Here is an 18,973-nt window from a genome sequence, read left to right as displayed (position 1 = left end):
CCCAAGTTTCCAGATAATTTCCCAGCAAGTAAATATTCAAAAAGTACAGATTTCTTTCCAGCAGTAGCAAGTCTTGTCTCAGCACTCCTTTAGAACTGTCTACTTTAGCCAAATAGATAGTACAAGGAATATATTTTATTCCTCGTACAATCTACCTGCCTAGAAAGTCCACAGATATTTTGCACCTGCTTCATGTTTCAAAGGGGGAAACACATGCCTACTTTACTCCATGGAGAAACTGTTTGATGAACTGGGGGTGAAGGATTCACCAGGAAGAGGCTGGCTGAATAATTATGTTTACTATGAAATGTACCTTTTCACTTCCAGATAATTTGATGATTTCCACCACAGTCCCTGCTCCCATGTCACCTCCTACTAATATTACAGTCACCTACACAGTGACTGAGGGTGTGAATAACACCTTCAGTGACTCCACTATTGTCACAGTGCCTGAGGGATCTGTCTTCTTGACTGTGATGGAGAAAGCTCAAGAACTGAACAGCATCAAATTCAGGTACGTTTCCTGATCTCCAGGAGTTCAGAGCTGTAGTGATCAGTTTCTGATCTCTGTACTTTCAGGTGCATCTTCTGCTCTTGAGCAACTCAAGGCTGTAGTGAGTCTTCATATATACAAATATTTTTCTATCTTTGCTTGCAGTTTCACTGTGGTATCCAGCTCCTGGGGTCCTTATGTCAACTCTGTCCGTGGTGTGGCAGCCAGTGACAAGGACAGGACATACTGGCAGCTCCTCAGTGGCACCACACCTTTGCCACAAGGTGAGAAAGAGGGAGTTCATGTGGAAAGAGTGAGATAAAGGTGGAAAGAGAAGATTAGAAGGGAGATTAAAACTGAAGGTAAAGAAGGAAGATGGAAAGAGATGAATAGAAAGTGATGGAGAAAGTTGCATTAGAAGGTTTATTTCAGAAAGTTCATAGAGTTTATGTTCATTTGTTTTCAAATTTGTTTATTAAGTTTCATGTCATTGCATGTCATATTGTATAGAGGTCTCTAAACAAATAACATTCCTAGCATAAACAAATTATCTATAATTTCAGTATTCTCTTAAATTGTAACTAATATAAACCTCTGATCTACAAAATTTCGAAGTTGCGATGGTCTACATTCTGCTTCCAATTATGTTCATTATTTTGGATATTTACAAGAGCTATTTTACTTTCCAGCGTTTTATGAGCTTTATTAGCCAAACTTAAAATGTTTACTCAAACAATGAATGCCTAGGGGGAATGAATTTTCATTCAACCATATTATTATTATTATTTTGGGCAGTAAGAGGGGAAGTTTCAACATGGACCACAATTATAACAGGTTATTTTACTGTTAACCCAGGTTATTAGTAACTAGATCTCATTGCCTAAGATGGGACCTGTGCTAAAATAACATGAGTTATAAAATAACCCCTCTTAATGATAGCCCACCATAGGTGCCCGGTATGAGAGGCTTGGGGAGGCTAAGCCTCTCCAGCTGCAAATACAACCTGACCAGCCTCCACAAATTAAAAACTGAACAGCACGGCATAACACACAGCAAAAGGTTCACCATAAACTTAGGGGTTTTGAACAGACCTTCTATTTCTGCAGTGGTGTAACCCCTTCTCCCGACTCTCACTTCAGGGCAGGCTGCTTGGCATCTCTCCCTTGATTACTGTTGGTAGTGATCTGTAGAGATTACAGCAGGCTGCCTCGGCATTCCCTGTGATGCGTCCTGCCCATGAAGAACAGGAAGTTGCATTGGAGGGCCGGGATGCATCACAGGGAAGGCCAAGGCCTCAAGGCAGCCTTATATAATCACTTCAGAATGCTGCCGGCAGTGATCAAGGCAAGTTAGAGGGATCGTCCAACTGCAGAGAGGGAGAGGGACTAAGGAAAATATATGGATCTGCAACATGGGGGAAGAGAGGGAGAGATGCTGGACCTGTGGGATGAAGGGAGAGAAAAGTGCAGGTATTGCTGAGTGGAGTGGGAGAGGGATGGATGGACGGACACTTGGACTTCTCAGATAGTTTGAAAAACGAGGTCCATGAAGAATCTGTGGATCTTGTATCTTCCAATTTCAAGGGACAGCAAAATTAACAAGTTCTCTGGAAATAAGGGGAAGGTATATGTGTGAAAGAGAGAGACTGGCAGGCTGTGGGAAAGTAGGATGTGTGAGAGAGAGAGAGGCAGACTGGCTGACGGCAGGTGGGATGTAAGAGAGAGAGAGCAGACTTACTGAGGGCAAGCGGGATGTGTGATAGAGGCAGATTGGCTACAGGCCTCTATGGAGGCACAGGCATCATTTTCAAATATTTTTTCAATGCACTTTAATACAATTGCCTGAGACATTTATTACACACACACACTGAATTTTCCATTGTTTAATGTTTTTGCTATTTTATTCTTTGACATTTGATACCTATCTAAATTTAATAAAATGTATTATCTGCAGCTATTTTATTGACCTTTCTTTCTGCATGTTGTCAGATAATTATGGACATAGGCTCTGCCTCTGACAATCCCACTTTATTCTCCCCAAACAGCTGGGCCACCAACTGTATATGTAGCCCAGGTTGATAACTTCCCCCCTAATTGCTTAAAAGGTTTATCCATTCCTAGAAGGGACAGATAATATTGAGAGATGAAAATGCAACTTCAGTCCATGTCTTTATCCTGACCTGCTTATGTTTTCAGGTGTTGGAAGTTATAAGCCATCCAACGGAGAGCGCCTTGTGGTGAAGCTCTCTATCTACTGAGCAACAGAAGTCTCTGAATCACCTTGAAATGACCTTGCCTCATACTATCCAGTAGTTAAATATATAAATTTTATGTCGCCTTACAAATGAAAGTGCAAAGTCATATTTTTCCATCTTGTTTGTTTTCTTAATCTTCCTTCAGCGCTTGCTCTTCTTGTGTAATTTCAGCTGAAAAAATTAGATCTCCCAGGACAATATCAATTTACGATTTACAAGTGCTGAGGGTTTAGTTTTTAATTTTGGACTTAAAAAAAAAAAGGACAACATTATTAACAAGTGGACCAATCTGTTGTTAGTAGGGTGGAACAAGTTAAATTTCATTTTAAATCATTACAATAATAGTCAACTGTAATCTTCAGAATAAGTTTCACTGCAGTGACAATCAAAATATATTATTCAAAGCAAGAAATTTCTTCAATATTAGCTTCATAGAAATAAAGAAATTATTAAGGAAATAATATAAATGATTTAGCTGGCCGCTGACCACTTAAATCGCTTGGTTGGGACCAGCTGCTAATATTCAGTGGCTAACTGCCACTGAATATCACTTAGTGCTGAACCCAAAGATGGCTATGTTGGGGGGTGTTCTAGGGGTGGAGTTAGCACTTGGCCACTTAAGTACTGATGTTCAGCACTTAAGCGGTCAGGGTTAGCACATAAACGACTACATAAATGACTGTCCTATCTTCATGCGGTAACCCATGGCCATTTAACATAGAAATATGATGGCAGATAAAGGCCAAATGGCCCATCCTCTGTACCCCCCTAACTCGGGCTGCACATACTGCAGCAGGACATGTTTATCCACTCGAGATCATATTTAACCATCTCTCTGACCTCATGTGCAATTTTCTTTAAATCAGTCACCTTACTTTCTAAGTCTTCTTACTCTCATACCTATCTATATGTTTACCCTTCACTATCAATTAAAATGTTCTATTACATATTGTGTTGACATTGTAAATAATATATCATGCCATACTTTGTATTGTTATTTGAATATTTTTACTGCTGTAGTTGCCTATTGCTCATGTTTGATCTATTCTTACTGTACACCGCCTTGAGTGGATTCCTTCAAAAATGTGGTAAATAAATCCAAATAAATAAATAAAATATGATAGAGACGTTTAAATATCTCTAGGGCATTAATGTACAGGAAGTGAGCCTTTTTCAACTGAAGGAAAATTCTGGAACGAGGAGGCATACTATAAAGTTAAGAGGGAATAGGCTTAAGAGGAAGCTAAGAGTCTTATTTCACAGAAAGGGTGGTGGAAGCGTGGAATGGCCTCCCGGTGGAAGTCGTGGAGTCGAGGACTGTACTGTGTCAGAATTTTAGAAAGTGTGGGATAAACATATAGGATCCGTTAGAAAAAGATTGTTTTTCTTTAGCAGAGGGCGAACCACTGCCCTTTTTAATGATGTTGGTAGTTGCCCATTAGAAAGAGAGGTGTTCACAATTTTTGTGGCTCCTGCTATAAGGCCCATACTTGCCCATACTTGCCTGCTGCACTATCTTTGATGGGCAGGGGTCAAGGGAGCAGGTAGTTGGCTGAAGGTCTCTTATGATTTTGTCAAGGCTCTCCTCTGTCATTGGGTTAAAAGTGTCCCATCTGTCTCTGTTAAGAGGGGGCGAGTTGTGCACCCCTGGTTGACTGGTTGGGGACTGGGTGGGATTGCCTGTAAATCCTGGTGGAGACTTTTAATTTTGTTGGCAAAGTATGCAGCAAAATCATTGCAGTTCAGTTTAAACTGGGCAGGCTGGTTCTGTTGTGGGGGTTGCAGTAGGTTGTTTACTATACTGAACAACTGCTTGGTTGAATTAGCACCCTGTGCAATGCATTGAGATAAATGCTGTTTTTTGGTTGTTGTTAAGGCTTGGCGGTACTTTGCCACGTGCTTCCTACAGTTTAGCCTCTCTTCATCCAGGTGAGATTTACGCCATCTCCTTTCCAGTTTTCATCTTTCAAATTTAAGGATCCGAAGTTCTGGAGAAAACCAAGGTGAGCGTTTGTGAGTCGGGCATAAGGCCTTTTTTAGTGGTGCAGTTTTCTCTAGACAATCAAAACCTCAATCCATACATATATGCAGATGATGTCATGATCTACATCCCGTTTAAACACGATCTAAATGAAATAACCAATGAGATCAACCAAAGCTTCCAAATCCTACACTCCTGGGCGGATCCATTCCAACTAAAACTCAACGCAGAAAAAACACAATGAGGCGTATTTTCAAAGAACTTAGACTTACAAAGTTTCATAGTAATCTATGGAACTTTGTAAGTCTAAATGCTTTGAAAATGAGCCCCAATGTCTTATACTCACCTCACAACATAACACAAGTAAAATCTCCAACATAACTACCCCAAACTTTTCCCTCCCCGTCTCAAACACTTTGAAGATTCTTTGAGTTACCATTGATCAAAATCTCACACTTGAAAATCATGCGAAGAACATAACTAAGAAAATGTTCCACTCCATGTGGAAACTCAAAAGAGTAAAACCTTTCTTCCCAAGAGCCATTTTCCAAAACCTGGTACAATCTATGGTACTGAGTCACCTGGATTACTGCAATGCACTCTACGCTGGCTGTAAAGAACAAATCATCAAGAGACTTCAGACTGCCCAAAACACCGCAGCCAGACTTATATTTGGAAAAACAAAATACGAAAGTGCAAAACCCCTTAGAGAAAAATTACACTGGCTCCCAATCAAAGAACGGATCGCGTTCAAGATTTGCACGATTGTTCATAAAATAATTTACGGAGACACCCCGTCATACATGCTAGACCTCGTGGACCTCCCACCCAGAAATGCTAAAAGATCTGCCCACACTTTTCTTAATCTGCACTTCCCCAGCTGCAAAGGACTAAAATACAAACTAACACATGCGTCCAGCTTCTCCTACATGAGCACACAGCTATGGAATGCACTACCAAGTCATTTGAAAACAACTAACGAAATAACTACCTTTCGCAAATCTTTGAAAACCTATCTCTTCAACAAAGCCTACCACGACAATCTATAACCAACTACAACACCTCACCTCTCCTCCCCTATTCTGACTGTCTCCTGTTATAATTGCTCGACTATATCACCTTGCTATCCTTGATATCTTTGTAACACCAATTGTATCTCTTGTACCTTGAAATGGCGATGCCATAACAGGTGTTTGTAAGCCACATTGAGCCTGCAAATAGGTGGGAAAATGTGGGATACAAGTGCAATAAATAAATAAATAAACAGGGCCCAAAGTTAGCTGTTTAGGGATAGATGTGAGCAGAAAGACAGTAGAACAAATAGCTGGTAGGGGCAATAACACAACTTTATTGAAGTAAACAATATTAAAAGCAGAAGTCAAATCTAGGTGGAAAATATCACAGTACGTCCGGTACAAGTAACAGTTCAATCAATAACCCAACATGTTTCGGCACAATCGCCCAATTTTGACCAACTGTGAGAGGAGACCTCAAAAGGCATTCGAGCAACCTAATTATGCCATTACAGTAGAGCAATCTGTCTTCAAATGCCACAGAGAAATAATCGAACCAAAAAATTAAATTCCAGCCATTAGCTATCTCCAGGATGTTGCAGCAGGAGTTGTAATTTTTTTTGGTTAGATTATTGTATCGGGCATGCTGTGACATTTCCATATAGATTTTGACCTCTGCTTTTAATATTGTTTACTTTAATAATTAATCTTCTTGCTCTTACTAGTTCCGTGTTCCACTGTTTTTTTTGCTCACACTGTCTATTGTGGTTGGATGTGCCTTTCTTGATTTTAGATGTAACAGAGATTCATCTGTTCAGCTAATATTAAAGTGACTGCACTTACTATTGCCTAGCACATTTCTTTGCTCACTGTCTAAGACAGACTCAACACGATCTAGTCCTAAGACATATCTAGCAAAGCCAGAGGAAGCCTGGATCTTTGCTGGTAATATACTAACAGGTTCCATGTTTAAATTATGAAACTCTAGAGTAGTGAATTGTCTTCAGCTATTCTGCATAGTCTTAGCAGGACAAGGAAAGTATAGATTGCAAAGCATAAGTATTTTGCTTTCTTTTTAGCCAAACTGAAAATCATCTATCTGACTCCAAAGAAAATTTACTTATCAAGTGGAGTGGTAGCTTAGTGGTTAGAGTAGTGGACTGAGCCCTAGAAAAGCTGGGATTCAAATTTCATGTTACTCACTGATGATTCTTGTGACCTTGGGCAAGTCACTTTACCTACTAGTGGTAATGAACAGAACATTCGAGTAGCCTGGATGCCTAAATCTAGGCTCCGATTATAGAATACACTTTGGCACTGATTTCAGCGCCGATTTTTTAGGTACCATATATAAAATCAAGCCCAAAACCCATGGCTGGTGGCACACCATAAAGGATTTAAAACCGGTTAAAAAGTAAACTGGTTATAAAAAGTAGGTTAAAAGAAAAACCGGTTATAAAAATTTCATAAATATTATGGGGTCCTTTTGGCACTACTGCCCGGCTACCGCATGCCCCAGACGGTAATTCCACTTTGGGCGCACACCCAAAACACGCAGTAGAAAATATATTGGCACTTAACCCGGCAGTAATTGTCAGTTGGTGTGTGCTGGACACTTACCACCCGGTTAGCGCATGAGACCTTACTGCTAAGTCAATGGGTGGCGTTAAGGTCTCAGGCCAAAAATGGACGCGCGCTGGTTTTCATTTTGCTGCATGTCCATTTTCTGGCACAATAAAAAAAAGCCCTTTCTTCCAGGCGCTCTCAGGAAATGGACCAGCAGGCATCCAAAACTCACGCCTACACCAGCGCAGGCCACTTTTGGGCGTTCCTTAGTAAAAGGGCCCCTATATGCATTAGCCTCCATATGGGCTATCGTCTGGTTTTTTTTTCTATTATTTTTTATATGTCTGTTTTATCACTATGTCCAACTATATTTCATATCCGGTTTTATTTATAACTGGTTTCTCTTTTAACCTACTTTTTATAACCTTCCGTTTTCGCGCCTTTCTGCCTGACAGAATAATTTTATTTTCATATGTCAGTTTTTGAGAATTTACATCTGAAGTCTTTATATTTTGCACTATACAGGCGGAAATGCATTTCTTTCTATTTCTTTAGAATCCTTTTACTAAGCTGCAATAAAAAGTGGCCTGCAGTAGTGCGAGTGCATCTTTTGGTCACGCACTGACCTTACCGCCACCCACTGACCTAGCGGTAAGGTCTTACCCGCTACCCACACAGTAAGCATGCAGCATGTTCCAACCGTTGTTTACTGCCAGGTAAGTGGCCCATGGTGGAAACTAGAAAATTATTTTATACCACGGGATTTGGCACGTGCCAAATTCAGAATTACCGCCGGCTCACATGCTAGCCAGGCGGTAGTGCTAATTTGGTGCGCGCTGTACGCACGTAGGTCCTCCCACACCTTTGTAAAAGGGTCTCTTAGTGTTGTGCTGCATGCAGAGTCTGGGACTTAGGGGTTCAGTTTAATTTTTGTCTGCATTAGTACAAGTTTGCTGTCACTTTATTAAAAAATAACCCAACATGGCCATGTTTCGCCTCCCAAGAGGCTGCGTCAGGGAATTTACTTTACACTACTAGGGTCCCTATGGGTACATACTCCTAGCAGTGGTTAGCGTCTAGCAGCACTGAATCACTCTTGGCTGCTGCACAAATTCTTGATAATCAGAATTTCAAAAACAAAGCTTCTGCTCCAATTAGCAGCAAAGCAGAAACTAGTTTCTAAGCAAGAATACGCAGGGGGGAATTAGATACATAAGCAAAATGGTGATCAGTGTTTTGCTGACCTTTCATCGTCATTATATTCAGAAATGGAACTCAAAAATTTCTGCTGAAAAAAAATCGGAACGTCCATTATACAATAGCACTGAGTGCTGATTTCAGTGCCCAAACTTATGGCTGCTGAAACTAGGTGTAATTCCTGGTGCCCAATTTAAGCGCTCATCTCTGGTATTCTATAACACTGCATACCAATTTTAGGAATGCCTCTGATATGTCCATGCACCTCCCATGGCCACACCCTCTTTTAGGTTGAGCGCTATGGGATTTGGGTGCATATTGTTATAGAATAGTGTGGAGCAAGATGTGCATACAAATTCAAATTAGTGCCAATTAGCACCCATTTATTGGCGCTAACTGGCTTGATAGCCAATTTAGGGGCCCTTTTACTATAGTGCGCTGAAAAATGGGCTGCGCTAATGTAGGCATGTGTGTTTTGGGCACGCAGATCCATTTTTTAGCGCACTTGTAAAAAAGGCCTTTTTAAAATTTTTACCGAAAATGGGACATGCAGCAATATAAAAATTGGTGTACATCTACTTTGGGTCCGAGACCTTACCACCAGCCATTGACTTAGCGGTATGGTCTCATGCATTAACTGTGTGGTAATCATCTATGCGCGTAGAATAAAGATTACCGCCCGGTGTCTGCTGTGCACCAGAAAATAAAAATTAATTACCGACGTGCATAGTGGAGTGGACGCATGTCAAAAATGAAATTACCACAAGGACCACGCGGTAGCCAGGTGGTAATTCCAAATTAACGCGCATTGGGCGCACATAGGCACCTACGTGGCTTAGTAAAAGGGCCCCTTAGTTGGATGCACATCTTGATTCAATAGCCAATTTTGGGTGCCTGTTTTGCTCTAAAAGTATAGCCTGCTTACTTAATCACTACAGACTGCTCAGAAAGTAAATTACTGTAGATTCTTTTGGATTCATATTGGGTAAATGAGACTTTATTAGAGGTTCACTTCAAACAGAGAGTGTATACGTCATTATTGTTTAAGATACACAATGATTAAGATTTATACACAATGGTCAAGCAGTATAACTACTACTACTACTACTTATCATTCTATAGCGCTACTAGATGTACTGAACAAAAGTGAAAATAAACAACAATACCTATCTATAGTTGAAAAACCCCCCCAATCATTTCATCACTGGTCATGCATCACTAAATCCAGGCTTCCTTATCAGTGAAGCTAAGAGTCACTTGACCAAGAGAATATAGAAATATAATATACATACATCACTGGTCACTACATTCAAGCAAAGCTAGGAGTCTCTTGACCAGGAGAATAAAGAAAGATAATATACATACATCACTGGTCACACCTCACCCAGGCTTTTTACATCAGCTGAGAGAAGCCCCTTTTTCAGCAAAGCCAGAGTCTCATGACCAGGAGCAATCTTTTATATGTGATACGTCTATCCATAGATGAGCTTCTGGCTTCCCTGTTCAAAGCTCCCCCTTTTTATTAGGTTGTTTTCAGAGCCATGGAAAATTACAAAACGTGCAAGAGAATGTAGTCACGTGCTCTTGGTTTCAAGTAAACAAACCACTGGCCAGATGGCTTATCTCTTGAACCTTAAACATTCTTCACTTTCCTTTTGCACCAAATTAATCAGAGACATGACTTCAGCTTGTTTTGCAAAAAGAAGTTACTTTTAGTCAGAAAACAGGAACTTTAAAGTAGACTGTCGGTTAGAGCAGAGTTGAAAAACAATCTTTAAATCTTCCATTACAGTGCCATATATAGAATTCGGGGGTAAATCTTCTTCACTTCCACCTGTTAGTATAGTGGCATTGGCATATCAGAGGCTGTTGTTTTCCCTCCTCCAATTTTGAAACTTCTTTCATCGTCTTCTAAACCTGCTTATCTCACTTTGGGGCTCATTTTCAAAGCAATTATACTTACAAAGTTCCATAGGTTTCTATGTAACTTTGTAAGTCTAAGTGCTTTGAAAATATACCTCATGTGTTCTGCATGTAAGTTAAACTCCTTTGCCAATTATGAACCAACTTTTTCCACCATGTTCCGTCTTGATTGTAGCTTCTTGTCCCAAACCTGAGGGTCATGACATTTACAGTCTATCATACAACACAGAAGTGGGCTATTATAATCTAACAGGGCAGTAATCAAGCGTAAGGCTTTTCCATTGAGGAGGAGGCAAAAAAAGCCTACCTGGGCCTCTTTAAGAGACTCCTGTGGGTGTACCAGAAACCCCTAGAAGCACTTCATAAAGAAACTCTCTAATGCAGAGCTGCAAAATTACCCAGTTCCAGGACAGAGACTTTTTGGCCAGTCTTGGTTTTAAACTTACATCCCAAAGCACTTTGGGATTTGTAGTCATTGAGTCCACCCATTCAAATCAACGTTGCAGGTCCCATAATTCATCAGGATGAAGTTTTCAGAAATTCAGGACTGGCCTAAAATAACCCTCCTGAAATTAGGTAAATTGGAACCTCTGATTTAAAAAAAAAAATAGGATTGGCCTAGAAGTCTCCCTCTTGGAACTAGGTAACTGATCAGCTCTGCTAATGCTTCTTGTGTGCCATCAAACATTTCAGCCAAAGACTCACAAAGTTACCAAAAGGTTGCTAGTGGTGTAGGGGTATATTCAGGAGGACAAACTCCTAATATATATCCAGAGATACTTAGCTGACAGAACATTGCTAAATAGCAATTATTCTGGACTAGTTTCTAGGGGAAGCGTACCTTTTGGCCCTATGGCTAGCTAGCTGTACTAATGAAAGGAAAGAATGCCACAGATGGAATATATATTATTTATTAGGAATAGAAAAAATAATAGTTATATATGTGGCAAATTGCCAAGCAGATTACAAAAATAGCTTAGTTACTAAAAATAGATTATCACCAAAATATATATGATTATCCAAACAGACTATCTAAATGAGTGATTACACAACCAATCACAAAACCGATATCCTAATTGATTATTATGAGAACTTACACCACACGTCTTACGCAAAATACACAGTTAGCAGCTAAATTCACAGACCACCAGTCCTGACATAAAACCAATCTGTCCACAGACAAAAGCTAAGGACTAACTATCCCCATGACCATAGGCAGTATATCCAGTTATCTCACCTTGCCGTCTGTTATGGCAGACTTCCAATGGTAAAGAAGCGGATTCATCCTCGGAGACTCAAGCTGAAGCCTCAGCCAGTCTTTCAGTCCAGGAATAAATCCAGGTCAGTATTCTGCATACAGATGGCACAGTCTTTAGGTAATACTCAGGAATCAAAGCGGATAACATAAAACAGATACCAAAGCAGCTAATTTGCCATAAGAAAAGAACATAGATCGAAATTAAAAATAAAATTCACTAATTAAGATAATAGAATTTACTAAAAGGAAAGGTCTTTAAAGCCTTGCAAACTGAAAATAATTAGGTAAAGATCTAATTTGCAAAGGTACCATATTCCAAATCTTACTGGACAGATAACAAAAAAAGCTTACATGAAATCATTTCAGTTTAATATTCTTAACTGATGGAAATCCCAGTTTACGTATAGCGCTAAAATGAGAACTTAGTCTCGTAGAGGGGAAAGTTAATAATTCAGTAAGAAATTTCCCCAAATAATTTTATATACCAATATGTTATCTTGAACTCCACCCTAGCATCAACAGGCAAGTCTTTGAGTTCTTTCTATACTATCCAAAATTAAACAACAATTTTGTTCATAACCAAAAACCCAGTGTAATCAAAGTAAAAATATCATCCACATATGATAAAACCAAACATTGTGATGATTCCATAAAACCACCCAAAGAACTCAAACACATTAAAAAGAATTGGGGATAAGGGAGAACCCTGGGGTCCAGAATTTGGAAAATTCAGCATTCTTCTTCACACTATAACTCCGTTTGGTAAAAAAAAACTTTAATCATGCATGTGCAAGTGCCAGCAAGTACAAGTTTTGTGCTGGAGAGGAAAAGGGGCTGATTTGGGGGCCATTTTGGCTCAAATAAAGGAGGTAGAAAGAGCCTGGGGAGATTCTCACTGAAGTGCTGGGGCTGGATGACTACTGCCTGCCATAGTTGTGGTGCGGGAATGATGGCTGGGCTCCTTGTAGAATGAAGGCCGCATATGAGCAGAGCTCTGCAGCAGAGAAACATACTGACTCGCTGAGGAGATGTGATATGGGACATGAAAGGAGAATAAAAATGAAAGAAACGCTTTCTGAAAACCTTGGCTAGTTATGGGAAAGGGATGGGGAAACTTATTTTATTTATTCTAATGTTAGTTGCTCAGTTACAGGGGGAAACAGGTTGGTTTTTATTACTTATAAAATTTATATCCTGCCTATCAAGCAGGTTGGTTCTGAAGTGTCAGTTGGGAGGGAGCAGCTGATGAAGAGAGATGTAGCCTGATACAGTTCTCTGTCAGGACACGAAATATATTTGAATCAATTCTGAAGGAAAATCAAGAGCTGTACTTAGAGTATTACTCAAAGTCCTGACAAGGAGAAATTAGATCTTACATGCTAATTTTCTCAGTGTTCTCATCTGCTGGTACCCGCTCGATAGAAATGGTAAGTCTGTGAGAGTGATTGAGGAGAACTGCCAAGCACATTTAAGATCTCGGGTGTATGAAATATCATTGTAAGGAGAACAGTATGTTTCTTTTGAAAATTTTTCACCCTCTGTTGAGAAAGGTGGGAAAAACCTTCTAGCTGTGAAAAATTAATTGAGAGAGTTATGGAACAAGTAAAAGGAAACAGTAGAATGTGGTATCCAAATCTGTTTCCTGAAAATCAGAAAGGTGCTGCATTGGAAAATTGCTGTCCAAGAGTTCAAACAAGGGCAGATAGTTGTGAATCCTGTTAGCAAAAGGAGCTGCTGCAGAGAATTTTGAGAGAAAAAAGCATCTTAGCAAATTTTGAGGGGAAAACTAAGTTTAATCGGGACGACCATCTCTAAGGACGACCATCCCTAAGGTCGACCTAAATGTTGAGATTTGGGCGTCCTGACCGTATTATCGAAATGAAAGATGGACTCCCATCTTGTTTTGATAATACAGGTTTCCCCGCCCCTTCGCCCCGTCCTCAGGAAAACTTGGGTGCCCCGTTCAATTATGCCCTTCCACGTTACATTGGCATATCCCAAATAGATAAGGTTTTGCATTCATTAGGTTTTAGAGATAGGTTAGTAGGTCCAGAGCTTGTAAGTTGGGAAGACGGAAGACCTGCTTGTCAATCTTTTTTTGGCCATTACCCCATGATAGCAGCCAAATCAAATTGTGTGACCCCAGGAGGTGCATAATAATGATGCATCTATGGAGAGTCTCCTCAGGATATGACCCTAAATGTGTATTTTGTGACCCACAGTTTGGGAAACTCAGTAGAAATCAAGATTATTCACTGCAACTGGCCTCCGCAACAGGTGGTTTTCTAGGAAGAAAAGGTAACTGAAAGACTGTTAATTACAATTTTGTGTGCACACAACAGAAACACAAATTAAATCACAACAAAGCTTAGGAACAAAGGACTCAATTCTATAAGTTATCTCTAAACAGTATTCTATAAACAATATTCAGAGTTGGGCGCTGTTTATAGAATAGCGTTTGGCGCCAGAATCTGCACCCAATTTTAGGCCTGAGGGTTTACACCAGATCAAATCTAGAGTAAATCCTTGCACCTAAATTAGGGCAGGATCTCCCTTATTCAGTGAAGCTGTGCATAAATTCTAGGCATGCCCATGTCTGTCCCATGGCCATGCCTTTTCAGATCCGTGCGCAAAATGTACATGAACAATTTTGTACACCATATATAGAATTAGGGAAAAATAACCAAAGCTGAGGCTAACTCAAAGAGTAATTATAGTCTGATATATGGTAAATTTGACAGAAAATCAATGCTTACAAATTGTGATCGGGGAAAGCACAGTCTGGCATAGTCTGTGGAGACTTGTAGACCGTAGTGTTGTCGGAGATTATCTGAAAGGTACAATTCATAGGAAAAAAACTTCTAAATGATTGCAAACCTTTTAAACTGGGTAAACAAATAATAAAATACAATAAAATTATCTTTAAAAGTATATTACCTATCTGATGTAAACTTCTTGAAGAAACTGTGTTTTGTAGAAGGGAACGTTGGTAATTTCTTCCTGAGTTCTGACAAATAACTGAGAAATGAACACATCAATGCCTTTTCTTGCTGATTTGCACTTGTTTTTGAATGCGTGAACATAATAAAGAACATTTAACAATTCACCACAAAGCTTTGTAAAGTTTCCTCTCAAAACAGTGAAAGTGTTTCTTTATATTGATAGTGTTAATTCAAACTGAATACGCATTTCTTCTGTCCATCACCTCTGAGGTATTATTCCACTTGACCAAGTTATTACTCAGGTTATCTGTAGGTGGTGATCAAGCATAAGTTCTGATGTGTTACAGTAGTACTGGCAGTTTAGCCCCTAGTGGTAATACCATGAGACCACTGCGAGGTGTCAGAGGTGCCATTGGTTGGGCGTAACCAGGGGAAGCCTATGTGGACTGTAAACTTCAGAGACATGGATATGGATTAAAGATAAGTTTGGTTTATTTTATACCGAGCACATTCAGTTTGAGCACTCTTGTGTGTTTGCAATAGCACCTTTTAAAAAATTCACAATTAAGAGTTAGCCCGATGAAGAGATGCTATGCCACTAGGCAAAGTAATCAATGATCTTGCCTCTATAAGTGGTGTTTACCGAGGGCTCTCTTTAAATATATAATAACAATAAGAAGTCTGCACGTATATAGAGCACGTATAAATAAAGAAAGTAAAGGTATTGCTGTTGGCAGACATCAAGTTAAGGTCTTTGGTTTTGTGATTTATAAACACATATAGAGACAGGCCTAGGAACCTCAACATGTATTTGCTGGAAGAGAGGTGAGAGAGAGGGGGTTTATAATAGAGGCGTTTAAATACCTCAGTGGCGTCAACATACAGGAGGCGAGCTTTTTCAAAAGAAGGAAAACTTTGGAATGAGGGAGCATACAATGAAGTTAAGAGGAAATAGACAGGAGGAATCTAAGAAAATACTCTTTCACCGAAAGGGTGGTGGATGCGTGCATGGCCTCCCAGTGGAGTTTGTGAATCAAGGACTGTGTCAGAAGTGAAGAAAGCGTGGGACGGCATGTGGGATCCCTTAGGAAAGGAAAAAGCTAGTAATTACTGAGGATAGTAGACTGGATGGGGTCTGAGCAATACCCCAGAAATATTGCTAGGCATCTGAAGGCATAGGGTGTGGCTGTCTCAGGGACATTGGGAGGTGTAGGCATTTTAGCAGTATTGTTAACAGTTTCCACCATTGATTAGACCTACAGAAGCTTACTGGAGGTGATATGGTCAGCAGTGGTTTCTGGTATCTTTTATTTTGGGCCCAAGATAATTAATTTATTTATTTACAATATTTATTATCCACATGATCTATATAGTCTTCGGCGGAGTACATTAAACACTCATAATCAGATGATCAACAGCACTACTTACAACTAAACAGTTCATATTCACTATACACAAAGAGGGGCAATAATCGAAAGGGATGTCCTCGTTTCGTTTTGGACGTCCTCGGCAGAACGTCCCCATCCAGGGGCGGGGAAACCTGTATTTTCGAAACAGATGATGTCCATCTTTCGTTTTATAATATGGTCAGGGACACTCAAATCCTGAAATTTGGTTGTCCTTATAGATGGTTTGTCCCTAGACTTGGTCGTTTCTGATTTTTGGCGATAATGGAAGCCAAGGACGCCCATCTCGAAACGACCAAAATGCAAGCCATTTGGTCTTGGGAGGAGCCAGCATTGTAGTGCACTGGTCCCCCTGACATGAAAGGACACCAACCGGGCACCCTAGGGGGTCACGGCAATGGACTGTCAGAATTGCTCCCAGTAATAGCTCTCTTACCTTGTGTGATGAGCCCCCCACCCCCCTAAAACCCACTACCCCCAACTGTACACCACTACCATAGTCTTTACAGTGAAGGGGGGGCAACCTAGATGTGGGTACAGGTAGGGGGGTGTGTCTGGGTCCGCCTGCCTGAAGGTGCACTGCACCACCTAAAACTGCTCCAGGGACCTGCGACGGAAAGCAGTTTGGGACGTCCAAAATCAGCTTTCAATTAACCGATTTGGACGACCCTGTGAGAAGGACGCCCATCTTCCGATTTATGTCGAAAGATGGCGTCCCGTCTCTTTTGAAAATGAGCCCAATAGTAGTAGTATAGAGAGCAGTATATAAGCACAATGTAAGGTCAATAGTCCATGAGATTGCTTTGCATCCCTACTTCCCTACATGTAAATTTCTCCTCATGCATATTGAGTGTGGACATCTAGAAACCTGATTGGCTGGGGTTCTCCCAGGACAGGGTTTGGGAACCACTGCCAAATGGAGTTGAAGGTGTAACCCTAGCCACCTTTCTGGCCAGACTGGATTGGTCATGCTGTATTTATCTGTCATCATTTACTATGGTTGTTATTGTTCAATAATGCATGCCAATGGACAAAAAAAAAAAGGAACAGCCTGAAAATGGAATTACTGAGAGTCCTCCTTGTGCAATACCAGTAAAGCTTCAAAGTCACTTCTTGCAAAGATTTTCATGGGCGTAATCCTGCTCACTCCCTCAGATCAACAGGAACTCGACTGGTCTGTTGGTGCAATCTTCCTTAGCAAAGATTCAATATGTTGACATCTGTGACAGTGTGTTATTCTTGCTGGCCTGTGCTTATAGAACAAACTTCCTGGAAGTATGCAGATGTTATCATCCATTTCAGAATGTAAGAAAAGGGTTAAAATCCAGTTGTTTAGGTCATTTTTTATGGAGTAAAAGGGAGTAGGACTGTTATGTTAGAATTTGTAAAAAGGGTTGAATGGTGTATTGGTTTTTGTTTTTTACTTTTATATTTGATGTATGAATTGTAGTATGCTATTATCTTGTCCTGTTTTTTAAGGTCAATATACAGTATATTCCTGTTCCTAATAGTAACATCAGTGTCTGGGTCTAGCTGGTGGTTGGAAAGGCAACCTTCTTTTCTGTCAGCTAATAAGAGTGAATGGTTGGTGACTATTTTTTTTCAGCCATCTGCAGACCCAGGGTCTCTAGGCTGCACTTTAGACCTGCTGTTTTCCTGTGTCTTCCTGCACCTGTCCTAATGCATGAGGTGTTCAGACCTTCTAGCACCAGATCCTGCCAGTGGATTAGAGTAGTTTCTGGGAAGGAAACCTAGAAGCAAGGGAGGATTTGGACATTCTGAAGAGGTAATTGGTAGTGGTATAGTATACTCCCCTGAAAGAAGATTTAAACTCTGACTTTACCACTTGTCTTTGGAACTTCTCCTGCCACTGACCATACCTGACAAGGGAGAGCCCCGTTCCTGCCAATGCCTGCTGCTGTCCTGATGAAATAGAGAGAGGGGGAGAGAGGGAGAGAGAGAATCAGCCTGTCTATACCCAACCAGTTAGACATCACTGGCACTTGCAAGAGCAAGGATTCAGAAGATGGGACAAGTAACTGGCTTGCTTTAGTGAGGGGGTATAAGGACCCTTCTCATCCTGTATAATCTTATTTGGAAGGAGTAAGGGGAATCATGGGACATTCAGCCCTACCACCCAGGCAGCCCATACACCACTACTACTACTACTATTTAGCATTTCTATAGCGCTACAAGGTGTACGCAGCGCTGCACAAACATAGAAGAAAGAAAGTCCCTGCTCAAAGAGCTTACAATCTAATAGACAAAAAATAAAGTAAGCAAATCAAATCAATTAATGTGTACAGGAAGGAGGAGAGGAGGGTAGGTGGAGGCGAGTGGTTACAAGTGGTTACGAGTCAAAAGCAATGTTAAAGAGGTGGGCTTTCAGTCTAGATTTAAAGGTGGCCAAGGATGGGGCAAGACGTAGGGGCTCAGAAAGTTTATTCCAGGCGTAGGGTGCAGCAAGACAGAAGGCGCGAAGTCTGGAGTTGGCAGTAGTGGAGAAGGGAACAGATAAGAAGGATTTATCCATGAAGCGGAGTGCACGGGAAGGGGTGTAGGGAAGGACGAGTTTGGAGAGATACTGGGGAGCAGCAGAGTGAGTACATTTATAGGTTAGTAGAAGAAGTTTGAACAGGATATGAAAACGGATAGGGAGCCAGTGAAGCGACTTGAGGAGAGGGGTAATATGAGTAAAGCGACCCTGGCGGAAGACGAGACGGGCAGCAGAGTTTTGAACCGATTGGAGAGGGGAGAGGTGACTAAGTGGGAGGCCAGCAAGAAGCAGATTGCAGTAGTCTAAACGAGAGGTGACAAGGGTGCGGATGAGGGTTTTGGTAGAGTGCTCAGAATGAAAGGGGCGGATTTTATGGATGTTGTAAAGAAAGAAACGACAGGTCTTGGCGATCTGCTGGATATGATCAGAGAAGGAGAGAGAAG

General features: G+C 40.7%; 1 protein-coding gene across 1 annotated transcript in view; it reads left to right on the top strand.

Moving 5' to 3' along the window:
- LOC115460552 (transcobalamin-1-like) overlaps positions 1–3,538 on the top strand; it is a 43,887-nt gene extending 40,349 nt beyond the window's left edge. The window contains exons 7-9 of the mRNA XM_030190315.1: positions 328–514; positions 659–777; positions 2,689–3,538. Coding sequence (XP_030046175.1) covers positions 328–514; positions 659–777; positions 2,689–2,750 — 368 coding nt within the window. The 3' untranslated portion in view covers positions 2,751–3,538. The remainder of the gene's footprint in view (positions 1–327; positions 515–658; positions 778–2,688) is intronic.
- The last annotated feature ends 15,435 nt before the right edge of the window (positions 3,539–18,973 follow it).

The sequence above is a fragment of the Microcaecilia unicolor genome, chromosome 1 (assembly GCF_901765095.1).
Source record: "Microcaecilia unicolor chromosome 1, aMicUni1.1, whole genome shotgun sequence".
Lineage (NCBI taxonomy): Eukaryota > Metazoa > Chordata > Amphibia > Gymnophiona > Siphonopidae > Microcaecilia > Microcaecilia unicolor.
The sequence above is the reverse complement of the archived record's forward strand: the minus strand, read 5'-3'. Positions and strand labels throughout refer to the sequence as shown.